Here is a 16275-nt window from a genome sequence, read left to right as displayed (position 1 = left end):
CTTCAGCCTAGAAGGAAAGACCAGAGGGAAGGATATGGTAATTGCATACGAGAGCAGAATGCTTTAGGAGACTGTATGAGGCTGTAGAAGGCGAACTGGATGGCTGGGACAGAGATTTTTTTATAGGTTGGTTTTAGAACTTGTGGTTTATTGCAAAAGGTTGTGGGTGAAAGGGCCCTGCTTGGAGCTGCCAGTCGCAGCTTGGAACAGGGCAGTGAGAAAGTAAAGAGTAATAAAGCAGGGGGTAGGAGGGTGGTAAGAGGAACAGTTAAGAGTAAGAACTAAGAGCTAAGAGTAGGAACTAAGAGAGCGAAGTTCCTGTTACAATACAATAAATTTTTTTCTGTGTTTAATATTCTAATTTCTACTAACCAATTAATACAAGATACAAATTCTATAGCATTTACATACAGCTTATAAGAATTATTACATGACCATACTATGTTACACTTTAAATTACTCGTTGGACCCCTTCTGCCTAGTTAGCAGGGTCTTCTCTGACCTTTGGACTTGCACTTCAACAGAAGGCATTGTTCTATCAAGAGAGGATTATTTTTGGTCGGCCATCCTGTTGTCTTCTATTTATTAACTAAGGTTTGGTATCTCAAAGATGGCTTTCATTTCAATCTCACCTATGGTTTCCATATTCTAAGAATCTTTTGCCAGGCAATCATATTTCTAAGGTTTCCCTGACCCATCCTTTCCAACAAATGACAATTTATGCAATTTTATAAAATGGTCGATTTACAGGTGAAGAACCTCTTATATGAAGATTGACCAGACAATATGCTGTGTGAAGCAGTACCCTGAACTATGCTGGGCTCAGTAATCAAGAAGGGATCAAGAATAAATACATATATTCATGAGAATTTGAAATTATACATATTCTACAGATCTCTAAAACCACTTGCATTACTTTTCAAAACATACAGTAAAAAGAAATAGGTAATACAGTGGATCTTGACCTTTTCATCAGTAATTCTTTTATGTGAGAGATCCAGGTTATAATTACAAGATTCTATGCCTAACAGAACACATTATCAGCCAAAGGTTCTTCAAGTTCTTAAACAAGTATCAAGCTCTTGGAACACTTCCTTCAGCTGCTCTTTGTAAATATTAAGACTGTATATTTTAATACCTCAAAATACTGAAGATTTTACATTTTCTTAATTTCACTTCTCTTATTTCAGTATATAACCTCCTAATATGTCATTATTGAGGAAGACAAAAAACAGTCAACCAGACCTCAGTTAGTTTGCCACAGATCGTGCATCTTGATTTATTCAAGGCTCCTTTTGAGGGATTCTGTTTATCTTCATAGAAGGATAAACACGATGTACTGCAAAACTCCTGGAAAGACTCACTTGAATCTACTTGAGCAACAATGGTACCTTTCATTGTTGTTATATCTCTGAAACACAATTAAAAAAAAATTTAAATCATGTGCTTATGTATAAATACATATATAAATAAGAACACAAGTTGTAAGATTCGTTCTTCCTTTCAAGGCTTACATTTCCAAACAGTTTTTTGAATGTACAGTTGCTAGTCACAGGATGAATATTATTTGATAATATTTTTACAACTACTTTAAGTCTTTACTGTGTAAATGCCTATATTTTTCTTAAACTTTCAGTTATTTTTTCCCCCAATAAATAATTCTAGAACTAAGCAGTATTAATGCACCATTAGATGTAGCTACGGCAAACTCGATTTTATACAAAAAACCTAACACAGCAAATCTGAACTAGTCATTTTACAATGGCTTTTCCTTTTACACAACATCTGTATGCAAATTTCATAAGAAAAATTCAGGTTTGTAATAAAAAGCAAGAAATGGTCTTTGTTTGTAGGTACCTCCACCATTTACAGTATTCATCTCAGGACAGGATGACAGGAAGAGAGAAACTTGTTTTCTTGTATTTCTCAAATTTATAGACAAACAAAAAACTTAGAACTCTACCACAAACTTGGCTGGAAGTTTTTTCAACATCTGCAAAAGTTAATTCCATCATTCCTTTAAAAGTTTCCAAAGCATCTGAGCACTTCATGCAGTTGCCCATAGAACTGTACCAATTTAACACCTCAAACCAGAAAACCAGCCATCAATAAAAGTAATTTGAAATCAAACAAACTTTGCTCTAATCAGACTTACACTGTCCCTAACTAATATACACCATATATTAGAAGTAGTAAAGAGTGGAAATAAAAGCCTCCCCTTCTGCCTTCTAAGCAAAAACCACAAAAATCTAAAACCTATTACTGACATATAGGAAATTCTATTGGGCAGAATATATAAAAAATTGTTTCGGCACATCTGTAAACACATGCCCCACAAACTCATACCCATAAGCTTTTAAACTAAGATAGGTAAAAAACACTGGGAAAACAGTGAAACACAGGGAAAACAGGGAAAATGTATGTTTCCCAGGACACACTTCCTTGAAAATAAACCTGCACAGCCCCAGTACAAACACCTATAAGCTTGCCTTCTTCCATCAAGGGGAAGTCAGCAGAGTTTGGTTTACCGTTTGGAGAACTATTACGATTTGTGTTAGGGAGTACAGTAATTTCACGAATACAAGTCGCAGCAATTTGACAAAAATTTTGGTGGAAACCCGGAAGTGCGGCTAATACTCGGGGGCGGCTAATATGTGAATAATTTTCTGACATTTACAACCCCAGAGGTGCCAGCCAGTGCGCCGAGCCAAGCACCTGCCAGTAAAGGCCGGCATTTCGCAATTGTTACAAAGTGTTACTCTCTTGCCCTGGCTCCCTGCAGGTAGCACAGGGGGCGGGGAGAGAGGCGGGAGAGCTCTCTTCTTCCCTCCTCTGCCGCAGCCTGGGGAGAGACGGGGGGACCCTGCGCCGCCATTGCCGCGGCTCAGGGAGGAGGGGGGGTGCTCTGCCCCTGCCCTCCGCGGCCGTGGCGGGAGCAGGGGGTGCTCCGTGCCCGGCCGACGCCGCGGTGGGAGCAGGGCCGGGGCGAGCAAACCCAGAGGCGGCGGCCAGCCCCGAGCGGCACCACCGAGCTGGGCCACCTGGCCCCATCAGCAGCCCCTAGCGGGCCGAGCCTGCACAGCCTTAGTTGAGCCAGTAAACCCCGCCCTCCCGCAGTTCTGTTAGTATTTGGCAACTTTGTTGCACGCAGGTCCTCACTGCGAACGACAGAGCGGCTTATATTCAGGTGCGGTTTATTTATGGACAAAGAACTAAATATTTGCCAACACCCAGAGATGCAGCTTATACTCAGTGCGGCTTGTATTCGTGAATTTACTGTACTTTCATCATTCCTGTTCTGCAAAACAAAGGCAGAGTTCCTGCCCTGAGGAGCCTGCCATTTATGTAGTTACAGAGGAGTTCAGAGGAATGCAAGAAAAGGGATTTATAATAAACTACCTAAGAACTTCCACTTTTCTGTGGGGTTATACAGAGGAACAGTGCCACAGAAGAACAATTTAGTGCATATACTATCTTCTATTTAACTGTGATTGAGTAAAAACTTCATAGTGATGGAAAAGCAAAAACTGGTATCACCTCAAAAACTGTTGAAGGTGACATCACAAAGATTCTCCTTAACCTCAAGAGCTAGAAATAAGGTGTTATCCTCATCATTCAAAAATAAAGCCTTTTCACTTAGGGCAGTTTTGTACATAGCCTCTTGCAATACACAGCTTAAGTATCTCCAAAGTGGAAAGAGAGCATGGATTTATCCATGATTTCAGCTAGAAGGGATAAGACAAATCTTCATCCTTATAGATCACGTAGCTAGCTGAATATGGCAGTCACCAGACTACGCATAAAAAAATAACAGTGTATAAACACATAACAAGCCAATAGAAAGAGCAAGGATTACTTTTATCTAGCCAAGTAGAGAGAAGGGTTCAGAGTATTTGAGTATTTACATCTATCTTTAAAAAGCTAGAATATCTTACATTTTGTGAGTTTTCAGGGTACCGAGGTATGAATATGCAGGATACCAATGTTTTCTATAATGTGTTTTTACTGACTGCCAAGGAAAAAAAGAGCAACAGCTAGCATCTGAATACTAGCCATTATTTCAGCACACTGGACAATGATGTAAAAGGTTTTTTTCACTAGTTTAAATCTGTGATTGAGCAAAGATCACGCTCTTTGGAGCACACACTAACAGAGGCAGTCTTTATTGCAAGCCTTCTTTAGTTCAGCAAAAATTCATCCTTTAACCAGTGTCACTGCAGCACGTACTAGATGGAGAATATGAAAAAGTGCAAAAATCTCAGTAAACGGTACACTGAAAAAAAAAAAGAGTGTACAAACAGTCTGTACACTTAACACTAGAAGAACACAACTAAGAAGAATTCTCTTTAGCTATTTCAAGTCTGGCAAATGACAAAAAACTGTAAGTCAAACCTAACCAGTAATTTAAAACAAGCTACTTCCAGCTCTGCTTGTTACTCCCTCAGTATTGCCCACTTAAGGTATCTTAAGCTACAAAACTGCCAGTTGCCCCACTATGGGAAAAACCTAAGGCTTCTCCTATCCGTCTATGACCAAGAGTGGAAGAACTCCTAGGTTTCTTCCAGCTTCTTGCAAATGACCATCTCATCCTTTTAAAGCCTCTTGATTTTACACCTTTATCTATCAAAATGTGTGCTTTCTACACAACACAAGGTCCACTTTTTCATAAAGGACTTCACATTTTAAGTATATCTGTCACAAAGTAAGCCACAACTCTGACACCTTGTCTGTTTAAAACAAACCCAAAACCAATCAGTTATTTTTAGTGTACTGGCTTTCAATAAAACATCCCATACAGAATTCAAAAGCTGGTATTATTTGGTTAGACACCAGGAATTTAACATTTCCAAACACTAAACTATACTATATAAAGCATTTATATAATCAGATTTTATATCAATAATGGAGCAACTCTTATGCATGTGTTAGAATCTTAAGTAGTACCGGATTTAGGTGCTAGAGTAAAACAAAATTAAAAACTCACTTTCTGCACATGACACAAAGTTTCTTTGGAGCGGGTTTGTGTGAAAATGATGAGAGGCAGGCAGTGGAACAGAAAAGGTGAGCTGATCCTTTCCGCTGATACGCAGTCTGTCCCTTTTGCAAAGGCTTTTTGCAGTTCGCACAAGTGACTTTAACCTGCTTAGAAGGTTGTTGCTGGGCAGAAGGCTGAAAAATTTGCTTAGGAAGTGATGCTACAGGTGACAAGGAATCCACACCTGGTTGCTTCTGATTCCTAGGAAAGGAAGCTGACTGGGATATCCAAGAATCTTCAAGACAAAAAACGCAAACATAAAAGTAAATCAAGAGACACATATGTATGTACAGAATAGTGTTCATAGATATATGATCATAAAAACGTTTTTCTGTGGGAATGACCACAGAAGAAATATATTTTAAGTTCAGGTGTAATGTAAAAAATCCTGTTTAATGGTACCACTCTCCATTGCTACAAAGCTTCAGAACATGAGCAAATTTCAGGATGGTTCCATCCTACATTTAGTGACATATTTTGCAGATTTTAATTCACTTGCTCTGAGTTTGCAAGCTGACAATCTTTTCTTAAGACAAACAAAACTGCCATTTAAAAAAAGAGACCAACGGACAACTCAGAATTTCTAAACCCATGTTTGAGTTTAGATCTGAAATTTTCATTAGTTATTTTGTTCTAAAGCTTTAACAAGCATAATGTGTCCAGTCTCGGTGATAGACCCAGGAACTGGCTCCTAGTCCAGCCTGAAGTCAGAGAACTATACTGCAGAGCAGTAAACTTGCAAAGTCATGAGAGATACATCTTCCTCAGCAGAAATCAATTAATCTAGAAAATAATATTTTTTTAAGTTCTAGCAGTACACAGACCCATGTCCCCATGCTTCAGACTCCACTAGTTTTCTATCTTCATTTTTGGAAAATAAACTACAGTGGAACAAAGTCACCTTTTCCCAAACTTTTGTATCATAACTTGCTATATGAGTAAGTCAGGTAACAAGAATGTAAGCAAAACCTTTTTTTATGAAAGAAATAAATCTATAACGATCATGTGTTAAATTATACGCTCCACATCTTGGTCTGGACAGAAGATACAGTTCAGGGCAGGGGGGGAATCCCCCAACAAATTGTCATTTCAAGGCTTTTTTCTGGAATTTAAGCTTTCATTTAAAGTGATTATCATCAGAATTTAGAAATGTTTACCTTCTGAAGAGGGCCACTAGTAATACATTACTTAAGTATGAAATAAAACTGAGAAGAACCAATTTTGTATTATAAAAGCATTTGTGCAAATTTTCAATAGTGTGCCACTTATACCAAATACTGTGACAACATTTAGGACTTACCTAGTCTTACTTCAGTGATTCAGAATATTTATGGAGTGTTATTAGAACTAATACACAACTAATACCCAAATATAAGAATGATGATTTTAAATGCTATGACTTCAGATAACAAAAATATTATCTGTAGGTTAACCTACAGATATGGGCAAGCGTCCATACCTTATTCTTAAGGGACATTATTTTGGTCCATAATTGTTCATTAAATAGAAGGAACCCTTTCCTCCTATTTACTGCATTTCTTTCTTTCCCCAAAGCATTTTATTAACAACATAGTCTGATGCATAGTTTTAAAATTCATTTAGGGATAAAGTTCCAAGAACACTGGTTAGTACAAGAAACAACATACATTCCTTAGTAGGTAAAAGATAATTTTCTGATGTGACATATTAGCCACCAAAGATGTCCTACTACTCAGGCTTTTAAGACAAGCTAGAAATTTACCTGTTGTAGGGCTTGAGAGTAAACAGAAGAGCTGGAATGAAGAGGTAAAGGGAAGAGGACACAAAACAAAACACATTTTTCTTTAAAGCATTAAAGACATTTACCTTTGAAGGCATGAAAATCCTTACTGACAAAGACAAGCTACCAGAGTGCTTAGAATAAAATTTCAATGCAAGTGCCCTCTTCAAACTTTTCTGTACTTCTACCATTTCAAATACCCTAATATCCTAGTAGCAGCACCTTAACACCTCAAAACATTTTGAGATTCTCCTCTTTTCTCTTAGATTTCAAGTGAAAGCACATTGCCTCTCTCATCAGGCATGCACAGGATGTGCAATAGAGCTACATCTGCCTGTAATTCCAGTAGCACTTAACTGCCACTCATGAAAATTTCAGTTTGCTACTCACTTGGGTTTGAAACTTTCAGCACCACTAACACCTAATTAAGGTAGGTAATCTCACTGAGGTTAGTTTAATTATTCCTTATTTTTGTAAGGCCTTGGATAGCCTCCCTCAATACTTGCTTGAGTTTCTCCTTCTGCAACCATACCAGAAGAACATCTAAAAATCTTTACTTTTTTTTCTTTTACTTTTTCTATAACCCAGCTTAACAGATATCCATTTTTATATTATGTTTTTTCTTCACATCTCACTTCTCAACCATGTTACCACCTCCTTTGCTTTAAGTTCTCTACAAAGCATCTGTAAAATCCAGTTTTCATGTCCTTGAACTGAGGTGTATCACACTTCCTTAGTTCATTCCTGATGAGTTTTTGTACCTCATTGCCTTATGACATCAGGTTCCTACCTGCAATTCTGTAATGGCCAAGTTTATGAGACTCTACAGTTTGATGTTCAACTACTTGTTACTGTTATGGTTTTTCAGGTTGCTTCCCTTCTTTCTTACTCATTCCTGCTCTAAAGTGCTATAAAATTATACCTAAGTTCCACTCTAAAGCACATTTAGATGGACTTCATCTACCTGGACCTCTCCCAAGACCTTTGATACGGCCCCCCGCAATGTTCTTGCTGCTCAATTGGAGACATATATTTGATGGATAAGGAACTGGTTGATTGACTGCATCCCAAGAATTACAGTCCATGGCTCAATGTCCAACTGGAAACCAGTAAGAAGCTGTGTCCTTCAAGGGTCTATACTGGGACTGATATTATTTAGTATTTTTTTCAACAACACAGAGTGAGATTAAGCAGACTCTCAGCAAGTTTACTGGACAAGCCACAGAGAATATATGCCATCCCGAAGGACCTTGACAGCCTGGATGAATGAGGCCATGGAAAACTCAAGGGCTCAACAGGGCCAAGAGAAAGGTCCCTCAGGGCAATTCGCAGTATCAATACAAACTGGGGGGTTGAGTGGGTTGAGGGCAGCCCTGTGGAGAAGGACTGGCAGATGAAAAATAGAACATGAGCCAGGAACCTGCGCTTAGAGACTAAAAAGTCATTCTATCACGGTCTGTGGTGATTCTGCCCCTCCTCTCTGCTCTGCTGAGACCCCCCTGGAATACTGCATCTAGCTCTGAGGTCCCCCGTACAAGACAGAAATGGGCCTGTTAAAACACACAAAAGAGGGTCACAAAAAGTGGTAGAAAGTTTGAACACCTCTCCTGTGAAGAAAAGCAAAGAGTTGGAAGTTGAGTCTGGAGAAGAGAAGGTTGGGGAGACCATATTGCAGTCTTTCAACATATAAAGGGGGGTTACAGAAAAAGATGCAGTGAGATTTGTTAACAAAGACCTGTAGTAACAGGACAAGAGGCAGTACCTTTAAATTGAAAGAGGGTAGGCTTACACTGGACATGAGGCATAACTCTTTTACAATGAAAGTGGCAAGACACAAGAACAGGCTACCCAGAAAAGCTATGGATGCCCCATCCATAAGAGTTACAGGTCAGGCTGAATGGGGCTTTGACCAACCTCATCCAGTGAAAAATGTCCATGCCACCGTAGGATGGATGGATGACGCGATCTTTAAATGTCCTTTCCAATCCAAGCCATTCTATTATAGGCACTCCAATGCTTACTGGGGACATCAGACTAAATTAGTGTGTAAGACTGAAGTTTGTCTGTTATGCACCCACTGCTTCATACAGAGAAGAGGTACCTACTCAAGGAGAATAGACTAACAGATCCAGAAGAAATCTTCTAAACCACATATATAATCACAGAATCATTTAGGTTGGAAAAGATACTTAAGGTCATCAAATCCAAGCATTAACTCAGCAATCCCACTAATCCATGTCTCTGAGTGCCACACCCACACTACTTTTAAATATCTCCAGGGTGGAAACCACTTTTGTGGGCAGCCTGTTCCAATACTTAATAAACCTTTTGGTGAAGACATGTTTCCTAATGTATTACGCCACTGACCATATTTTATTCTAATCACAGGTGAAGCAGTGATGGGCATAAAGGGAATCGAGCTCTTTCATACACATTAAGCTAAAAGACTTATCAGTGCCACTGCCAAAAATACTTTAATCAAAAATTCTATAATCAATTTATCTCATGATTTATTTTCAACCTTTAAGGAAACATTCAAAATTGCAACTTACCAGGATTATGATGAGTCACAGATTCTCCATTTTGAAATACATCTCCAGCCACGTTCATTCTACCAGGATTGAAAGGTCCTACACCAGTCTTGGTCTGTGAAGTCAAAGATGGGGTGTATGTTTGCAAATTAAGACCAAAATTATCTGACTGCAGTCCGTTAGATACATCTCCCAAGCTGGCATTCTGCAGTGACGTTACATGTGTAATCATTAGGTTCATGTCACGCCCGTCAGCATCATTTTCTAAATGACTGTCACTGACAGAGCTTACAGCACCTACTTCTAATGTAGTTACATTAGCAATTTGAATTTCAGAGTCTGGTTCTGTGGTTATACCACTATTACCTATTCCTGAATTTACCTTACTTCTTGAAAAACTGGAAGGTGAGAATTCCATTTCGTTGGTTCTATTTTTACACTCTGGTAGTCTTCGTTCATTAAAACTGGAAGCATTCTTCTCTTGTCCTTGATTTGTTTCAATGTCTTCTTCATCATCAATGATAATAGTTTCACTTATACTCCCCTTTCGAGAATTTAAGTCTTTGGGGGAAGGAAGCATTTTGCAATCATTTCCTTTGAGTTCTTCATTTTTAGATGATGTAAATGCAGTGTTCCTTTGGTCTGCTACCAGCGATGAATTTTGTGGAGGTTGTATAGGTTCGATAAAAACTACATCATCATCATCTTCTATAGGTGAGGTCTGGAATTTATTAGGTCTAGAAACTAAAGAACTTGGTGGCCCTCCAAATGTATTTCCCACATTTGCAAGACCTGCTGCCATGGTGGTACTCCCTAGCAGACTAGGAATATGCTCAGACAAGTCTAATCCTCCCAGAGGACTCCTGTCCATTCCAGATTTGCTGTTTGAAGAAAAACATAAAGCAAGAAAAAAAACACATCCAACTTTAGAATTAGAAACAACTTTTCAGTAACAGTTCTTAAAAATAACTACAGAATTAATAGTTCCCAGTTTTACTTTGTTTTCTTCCTGAGATAACAAGAAGGAAAATTAAGTTTTCCTGCACTCTTCTTTGAATGTCTTAACATCCATTTACTTTCTAATCCTATACTGGCAAAAAAATACACAATCGCTACACATCACAATGTTTTATCAATACATACACACACAGGAGACAGAATTTTCAGTGCTATTTATTACATGATCCTGATCTCTCAGTCCCTTTCCCACCCCACATATGCAAGCAATGATCTTCTAACACTGCTTCTGCTAGACTGCAAAGCAAGATCAAGAGTTAGGCACACAGAAAGAAAAACTGAATTCCTATTAAATTTCAGCCCTATTAGCAATGTTAATGACTTTGAAATTCAACTGATTTTCCCCCAACCCCACAATGCCAAAGCTCCTTAGATAGCCACACAAAGACTGGAACAAAGAAGTAAAGAAGAGATAAATAGGAAACCCTTGCACATGACAAGAATAGATACATTATTGAGTAGCAGAAAGTGGACAGCGACTTCTCATTTGTAGCCACTACAGACTAGCAGCTCATTTGAAGTCCTGACTTATTACCTCATGCTCCTGCAACATTCAGTGACTTTGCCTTATTTCTTTTAAGAGCAAGCAGTGTTTATTCAGGCTACTTCCCAACAGCTACTGTGCCTGGGGAGATCAGTTTGCTTTTAGCAATTGTTCAGTTTGGGGAATCTGTTCTTCATAAATGTCAATTCAATCATGAATTAAAAATTGCAAAAGTCAATCTGGATATAATCAAAGCCAAAAGACCTAAGATGGCTCAAGAAAAACAGCCTTACTAAAGGTCAGTAAGTTAAACTGTTCTTGATATAATACTACATACCGTAAAGACATACCGTATTTTCACGACCATAAGGTGCACCGGATTATAAGGCACACTTTTTTTTTTTTGCAACGTTGATCCGCGCACAACTTTCGCAAACAAATTACTAACGGAATCGCGCGATCGCGGGGTTTACTGGCAGGTGCTCAATTTGCAAACATTTTTCATGGATTGGTGTTGCCTTTAAACGCAGCCTAAAAAAGAATCAAACACTAAAAAAAAATACAGAGAAAAATCACTCACTTTTCCTCGCAATCCGCCGGTAACTGCTGAGACACTGTCGTCCTTGGACGGATAGAGAGCTGCCGTCGCTTCATGAAACGGAAGCACCAAGAAGGCCCTGCGTTAAAGTCACTGATATTCATCTCATTTGCCATCGCTTTAGCTTTTATCCGAATGGCGACAGTTGAGAAGCGTTTGCCAGCTGCTCTTTGTTCTGAAATCCATTGGTCAAGTCTGTCTTCTAGTTGCAGCCATCTTGCTTTATTGCCGCGGAAACTTTTCTTCGTCTTCTTTGCACGACGTAGCTCATCTTCTTGCAGTCTCCACTTGCGCACCATGGACTCATTAACCTTGAATTCTCTAGCTGCAGATCTATTTCCGTGTTCTTTTGCATGGTTGATCGCTTTCAATTTAAAATCTGCCTCGTAAGCAAATCTCCTTTGTGGAGCCATTTCGAAGTCTTTTTGGACTTACAGGACTTCTGATTTCACAGCATACTAATACTGCGAAAAGTTGGGGTCGAGGTCAGCAAGCGCGTAGAATGAAGGAAATGTGTCCGTCTCCCCTTTAACACCCCCCCTCAATAACGCCTTCATCCCCAGGTAGGCAAGAGCTTTTCTCTGATTGGTTTATTGTGGTCAAAAATGCTCGAATCGTCAAAATCGCCACACCCAAACAATCCCCTAGTCTAAACAACGTAGGCAAATCCACTTCAACCCATTTTTGCTTGGGAAAGGTGCAGCGCAGTATCAGTTAAAGATAAACTTTCAAATTGTTTTCATATATAAGGTGCACCAGATTATAAGGCACACTTCCGGATTTTGATCAAATTTTAGGATTTTAAGTGTGCCTCACAGTCGTGAAAATACGGTAATTATAATTTGGATATGTCTTGGAGTATACGCTCCTGTGTATACACTCACTGAGATTGTGCGGAAGGTTAGAAGTAGTTATCTGTGCTTTTTTATAAAATCTTTATACAGGAAGATAAATACAAGAAATAGAAATATCCTGCTTATCTATACTTACCCATCCAGATATCCACTGCAATCTGTTTACCTTAATAAGCTGCTCAAAGCACTTTTATTTTCTTTCCTGTGGGGAAATTGCTCTGGTACCAACTTGTTGCGTCTCACAAAAGTACTGTGGTCTGAAACAGGGTTAAACCAAACATTAGCTACCCAAAACTATTTTCTCATCTCAAGCATCATCTGCCAGTAATGTTCCTTACACCAACCTTCTTCTAAATTTACAGTTTAAGTTCAAACCTGAGTTTCAGTGCTACAATCGTACAGTAAGAGAGAATGTGAGTCTATTCAATCCCTGCTCTGAATAAAGCAGCAACAGTACTGTTTGAGATTTACTCTGTCACATCACATATCCAAAAGGTTTTATAGAGGGGACAAATACACCATGTTTGGTAAGAGACAGACATATATAACTGCAATTGAGTAATCAAACATTACAATACAGAAGTATAACTATAATGGAATATTAAGGAAATAAATGATTAAAGTAAACTGAGCACTTGAGAAAAAAAAATCCTTTTTTTATTGCGTCAACCTCCTTGCTGCCTATTGCATAACATACTGTGCTAAAATTAAAATATAAAAGAAAATCTACAGGACATACAATCAGGCCTACAATGAAATATAAACCTTACACTGCTAATATTTTTCAACTTGCATATATGCATTGCAGTGATACTTAACAGGGATTAAGGCATCCATAGCCTGCATTAACACATGTGATCACTCACAAGAGACTGAAAATGTTCAAAGTTCAAGTGTCTAGTTATTCTTCAGGTTTTATAACAGTCATTAGGTTTTCCAGAACTTTTCCAGAACTTTTAAAAAAGAAAGCATCAACTTGTGTAGTTATCTAATGTTTGAGGACAGCCCTTAAAATCCCCAAAGAGTAAAGATGCCCAGAGGAATAAAACTCAAATATTCTTCTACACATTTACACTATTCAAGCCCTGTTGTCCGTTAACTGAGCAGGAGCAGCGGGGGTAGGACAAGGACCTGTGAACCAGATTAATCCTAGAAGAGAGGCGACCACCTTTTAATTCCTTCCTATGTTAGCCTTACAGTCAAATGCCATTATGTAATAGCATTTGAACCACAATAAAGGTAACATTGAATTGGAATTAAAGAAGGTTTCTTACCCAAAAAAAATTATATAATCAATATAGTTGGCTTGTTACCTCCCTGGAAACCAGTCAGTTACACAGAAGATTAATTTAATCCAATATTCTCTTTCACTTTTACTTTTTCCTCTAGGGCTGAATAACTTCAAGTTAGATTTTTCTGCATCTCTGATTCTGCTGAAAAGAACTAATTAAACTTTTAAAGTTTCACAAGTTTATTACATATATTATCTTTCTCTACAAGGACAAAAGCATCACAAGCATCACATAAAGCTTTTGATAAAGTTTTACATATACTTGAACAGATGTGAGCAGAGAAAAACATGAGACTATGAGACTATGCCAAGACTACACAGCAAGCCTGACTCAAAACCTTTATGATTCCTATTTTCATAAACCCTCAGTAGAAAGATAGACTTAGGCTGTACTACAGTACCTGCATATAACATGTAGCAAGGTTAAGACTCAAAACACGTATCTTTTTGCCTAAATCTATTTACTTTTTCCACAAAGCTCTTAGGCTTTAATGAGCTGTACCATTAAGTATTAAAAAAATAGAAAAATTTGTATTTAACTACTTGTGCAAAGTTATAAGCAAAATATGCATCTGCATGTATTTCCCTGCAAATAGCTTCTACAACTCAACAATAAAATTACCCATAAAACATGCAAAATGAGGTAGCTTGTTTTCTAAAAGTAGGGGCAGGAAGGAGAAACATAAAAACCATGCAGGCAATGTCACAGTCAGTATTTCTAAATGAAAAACTACCCAAAAACGTGACTTAGCCAAAAAAAAAAAAAAAGTTTAGAATGGAAAAACAGGAAAAAACTCACACCTCAAAACTGGCAACAGCAAAAGATGCTTTACAAAAGAAATAACTGTTAGAAACCCATGAGATTCATTACACTGATCAATGGATAAATTGCTGACATTTGGGGGAAAAACTAAACTGAAACAGAAAAACCTCAACTAACAAAACAAACCCCCAACTCAACAAGGAAGTCAAATAATAACAAAAATAACCCACAAACAAACATCTCAAACAAAAAAATCCCAACCAACCAACAACAACAAAAAAAACCCCACAAACTAGTGAGACCTAGTTTGCAGAAAATGTATATTTAACACTGCTGAAGAACAAGCTCAAGACTTTGTGGTGGTATACAAATATCAAAATCACAGCTGGATGGAAACAGAAGCACTGTCAACATTCAACAGCTCTTCCTGAACCAGGCCTTGTGCGTCCCTTTTAACTTTAAGCTACATCACTCACCTATTAAATGTCTTCACGCTGAAATAAATTACAATCCCATTTCTTTGTTCAAGGTTTAATTCCTGGAAGAAATAAGAGACAAAATACAAGCACTTTTTAAAAATGATGACAACTACTACAGCTCTGAAGAGAACTAATACCTGTAGGGTCAATCCCACTGATGAATGATAAGAGAGTAAAATTTATCACGAATTGCTGAAACCCAGATGAGGTGTATTACTACCCCAAGGAGAAAGAAAAAAAAAAAAAAAAAAAAAAATCTAATTTGCTTTAACCAAAGCAGAAACTGGAATTTAAATGCCTTTACCAAGTAGAAGAAACAGCCCATTCACTATCAATCACTTCCACTCAACAGTGACACATAGGTGAGATAATGGGAATAATGACTGCAAAGCAACAGCTGAAGATTTTAACTACTGCTGTGCAAACTAAAGGGGGGGGAAGCAAAATCAGCCCACCACCAAATTTTTTACAACATAGCCAACTTAAATCACCTAGAGAAAACTCTGAAGAAAAAGAAAATCCTTGTCTAACTCTGAGCCACACAACATAGTTCAAGATGTAACTATCCAGACAGCACTCCAGAAAAACATATTTAAATTCCATGGGGAATAAAAAAATACAAATACAAAAAACCTCATTACTTCAACATCTGGTTTCAGCAAGAACAACCTCGATGTGAGGAAAAGAAATGAGGCAGCTAGAACAAAAAGCTTGAAAGGCCATTAAAAAGCCTCACTATATTATGCATACAACCAGCCAAAAGCACTCCAAAAACCCCATAAACACTACTATCAGGATGTATCTGACCTACAAAAATGCTGGAATTGTACTGGGGGGATGCTTTATTTACATTTCATACACCTTTTGGTTAGACAGGCTACTGACCTATGTCAGAGCAAGTGTTTGTCTAAAATCCCAATTCTTGTCAATTTTACAATGAGTAAAATTTTCCTGAAGTAAAAGAGTATCCAAGAAGCCTGAACCAGAAAACACAGAAAAAATTCTTTGCACTGATGTTCAGTAAAGAAAAGATCAGGGGGAAGATCACATCTGAGCTCTCTTTCTACAGGTCACGTCAGAGGAAAAATGTTGCATCAAAGTGCTAACACAAGAGGATTTTAGAACAAATCACTAGGGCTATGTGGCAGTCACTGAAGATTTCTAAAGGCAGTCAGCAATCTTTTATTTCAGTATCTGCAACCAATTACTTAAGCAGGAGGCAAGAACAATTACTCAGACAACAGTCCTATCTCTATCACTAAATAAATTGATAGAAAGTACAGCTGAACAAATATACAAAAAATGGGGGGGAGGGGAGTAACACGGATTTTGCAATGAAAATGTAACATGTCACAGGACTACTGCCAAAATCTTTTGAAGGGTTCACATACTTTTTGACCAATCCTGACTAAACTGGTATATCCCACTGAAGTCTTACAAAAGGCTTCACTGTACTCGGTGAAG

General features: G+C 38.0%; 1 protein-coding gene across 5 annotated transcripts in view; it reads right to left on the bottom strand.

Annotated features, from left to right (window-relative positions):
• The window catches only part of ZMYM2 (zinc finger MYM-type containing 2), a 92398-nt gene that overhangs the window by 60084 nt on the left and 16039 nt on the right, over nucleotides 1-16275 (bottom strand). For 3 of the 5 annotated variants that reach the window (XM_033051426.2, XM_033051427.2, XM_033051429.2), the window contains 6 exons: nucleotides 14809-14870; nucleotides 12415-12535; nucleotides 11407-11888; nucleotides 9347-10206; nucleotides 4985-5270; nucleotides 1246-1411 (listed from right to left, as the gene is read on the bottom strand). In XM_033051426.2, coding sequence (XP_032907317.1) covers nucleotides 1246-1411; nucleotides 4985-5270; nucleotides 9347-10206; nucleotides 11407-11837 — 1743 coding nt within the window. In that variant the 5' untranslated portion in view covers nucleotides 11838-11888; nucleotides 12415-12535; nucleotides 14809-14870. The remainder of the gene's footprint in view (nucleotides 1-1245; nucleotides 1412-4984; nucleotides 5271-9346; nucleotides 10207-11406; nucleotides 11889-12414; nucleotides 12536-14808; nucleotides 14871-16275) is intronic. The other 2 variants (XM_033051428.2, XM_033051430.2) reach the window with 2 other exon arrangements.

This window comes from Catharus ustulatus, chromosome 2 (genome assembly GCF_009819885.2).
Source record: "Catharus ustulatus isolate bCatUst1 chromosome 2, bCatUst1.pri.v2, whole genome shotgun sequence".
In the NCBI taxonomy this organism is placed as follows: Eukaryota; Metazoa; Chordata; class Aves; order Passeriformes; family Turdidae; genus Catharus; species Catharus ustulatus.
The sequence above is the reverse complement of the archived record's forward strand: the minus strand, read 5'-3'. Positions and strand labels throughout refer to the sequence as shown.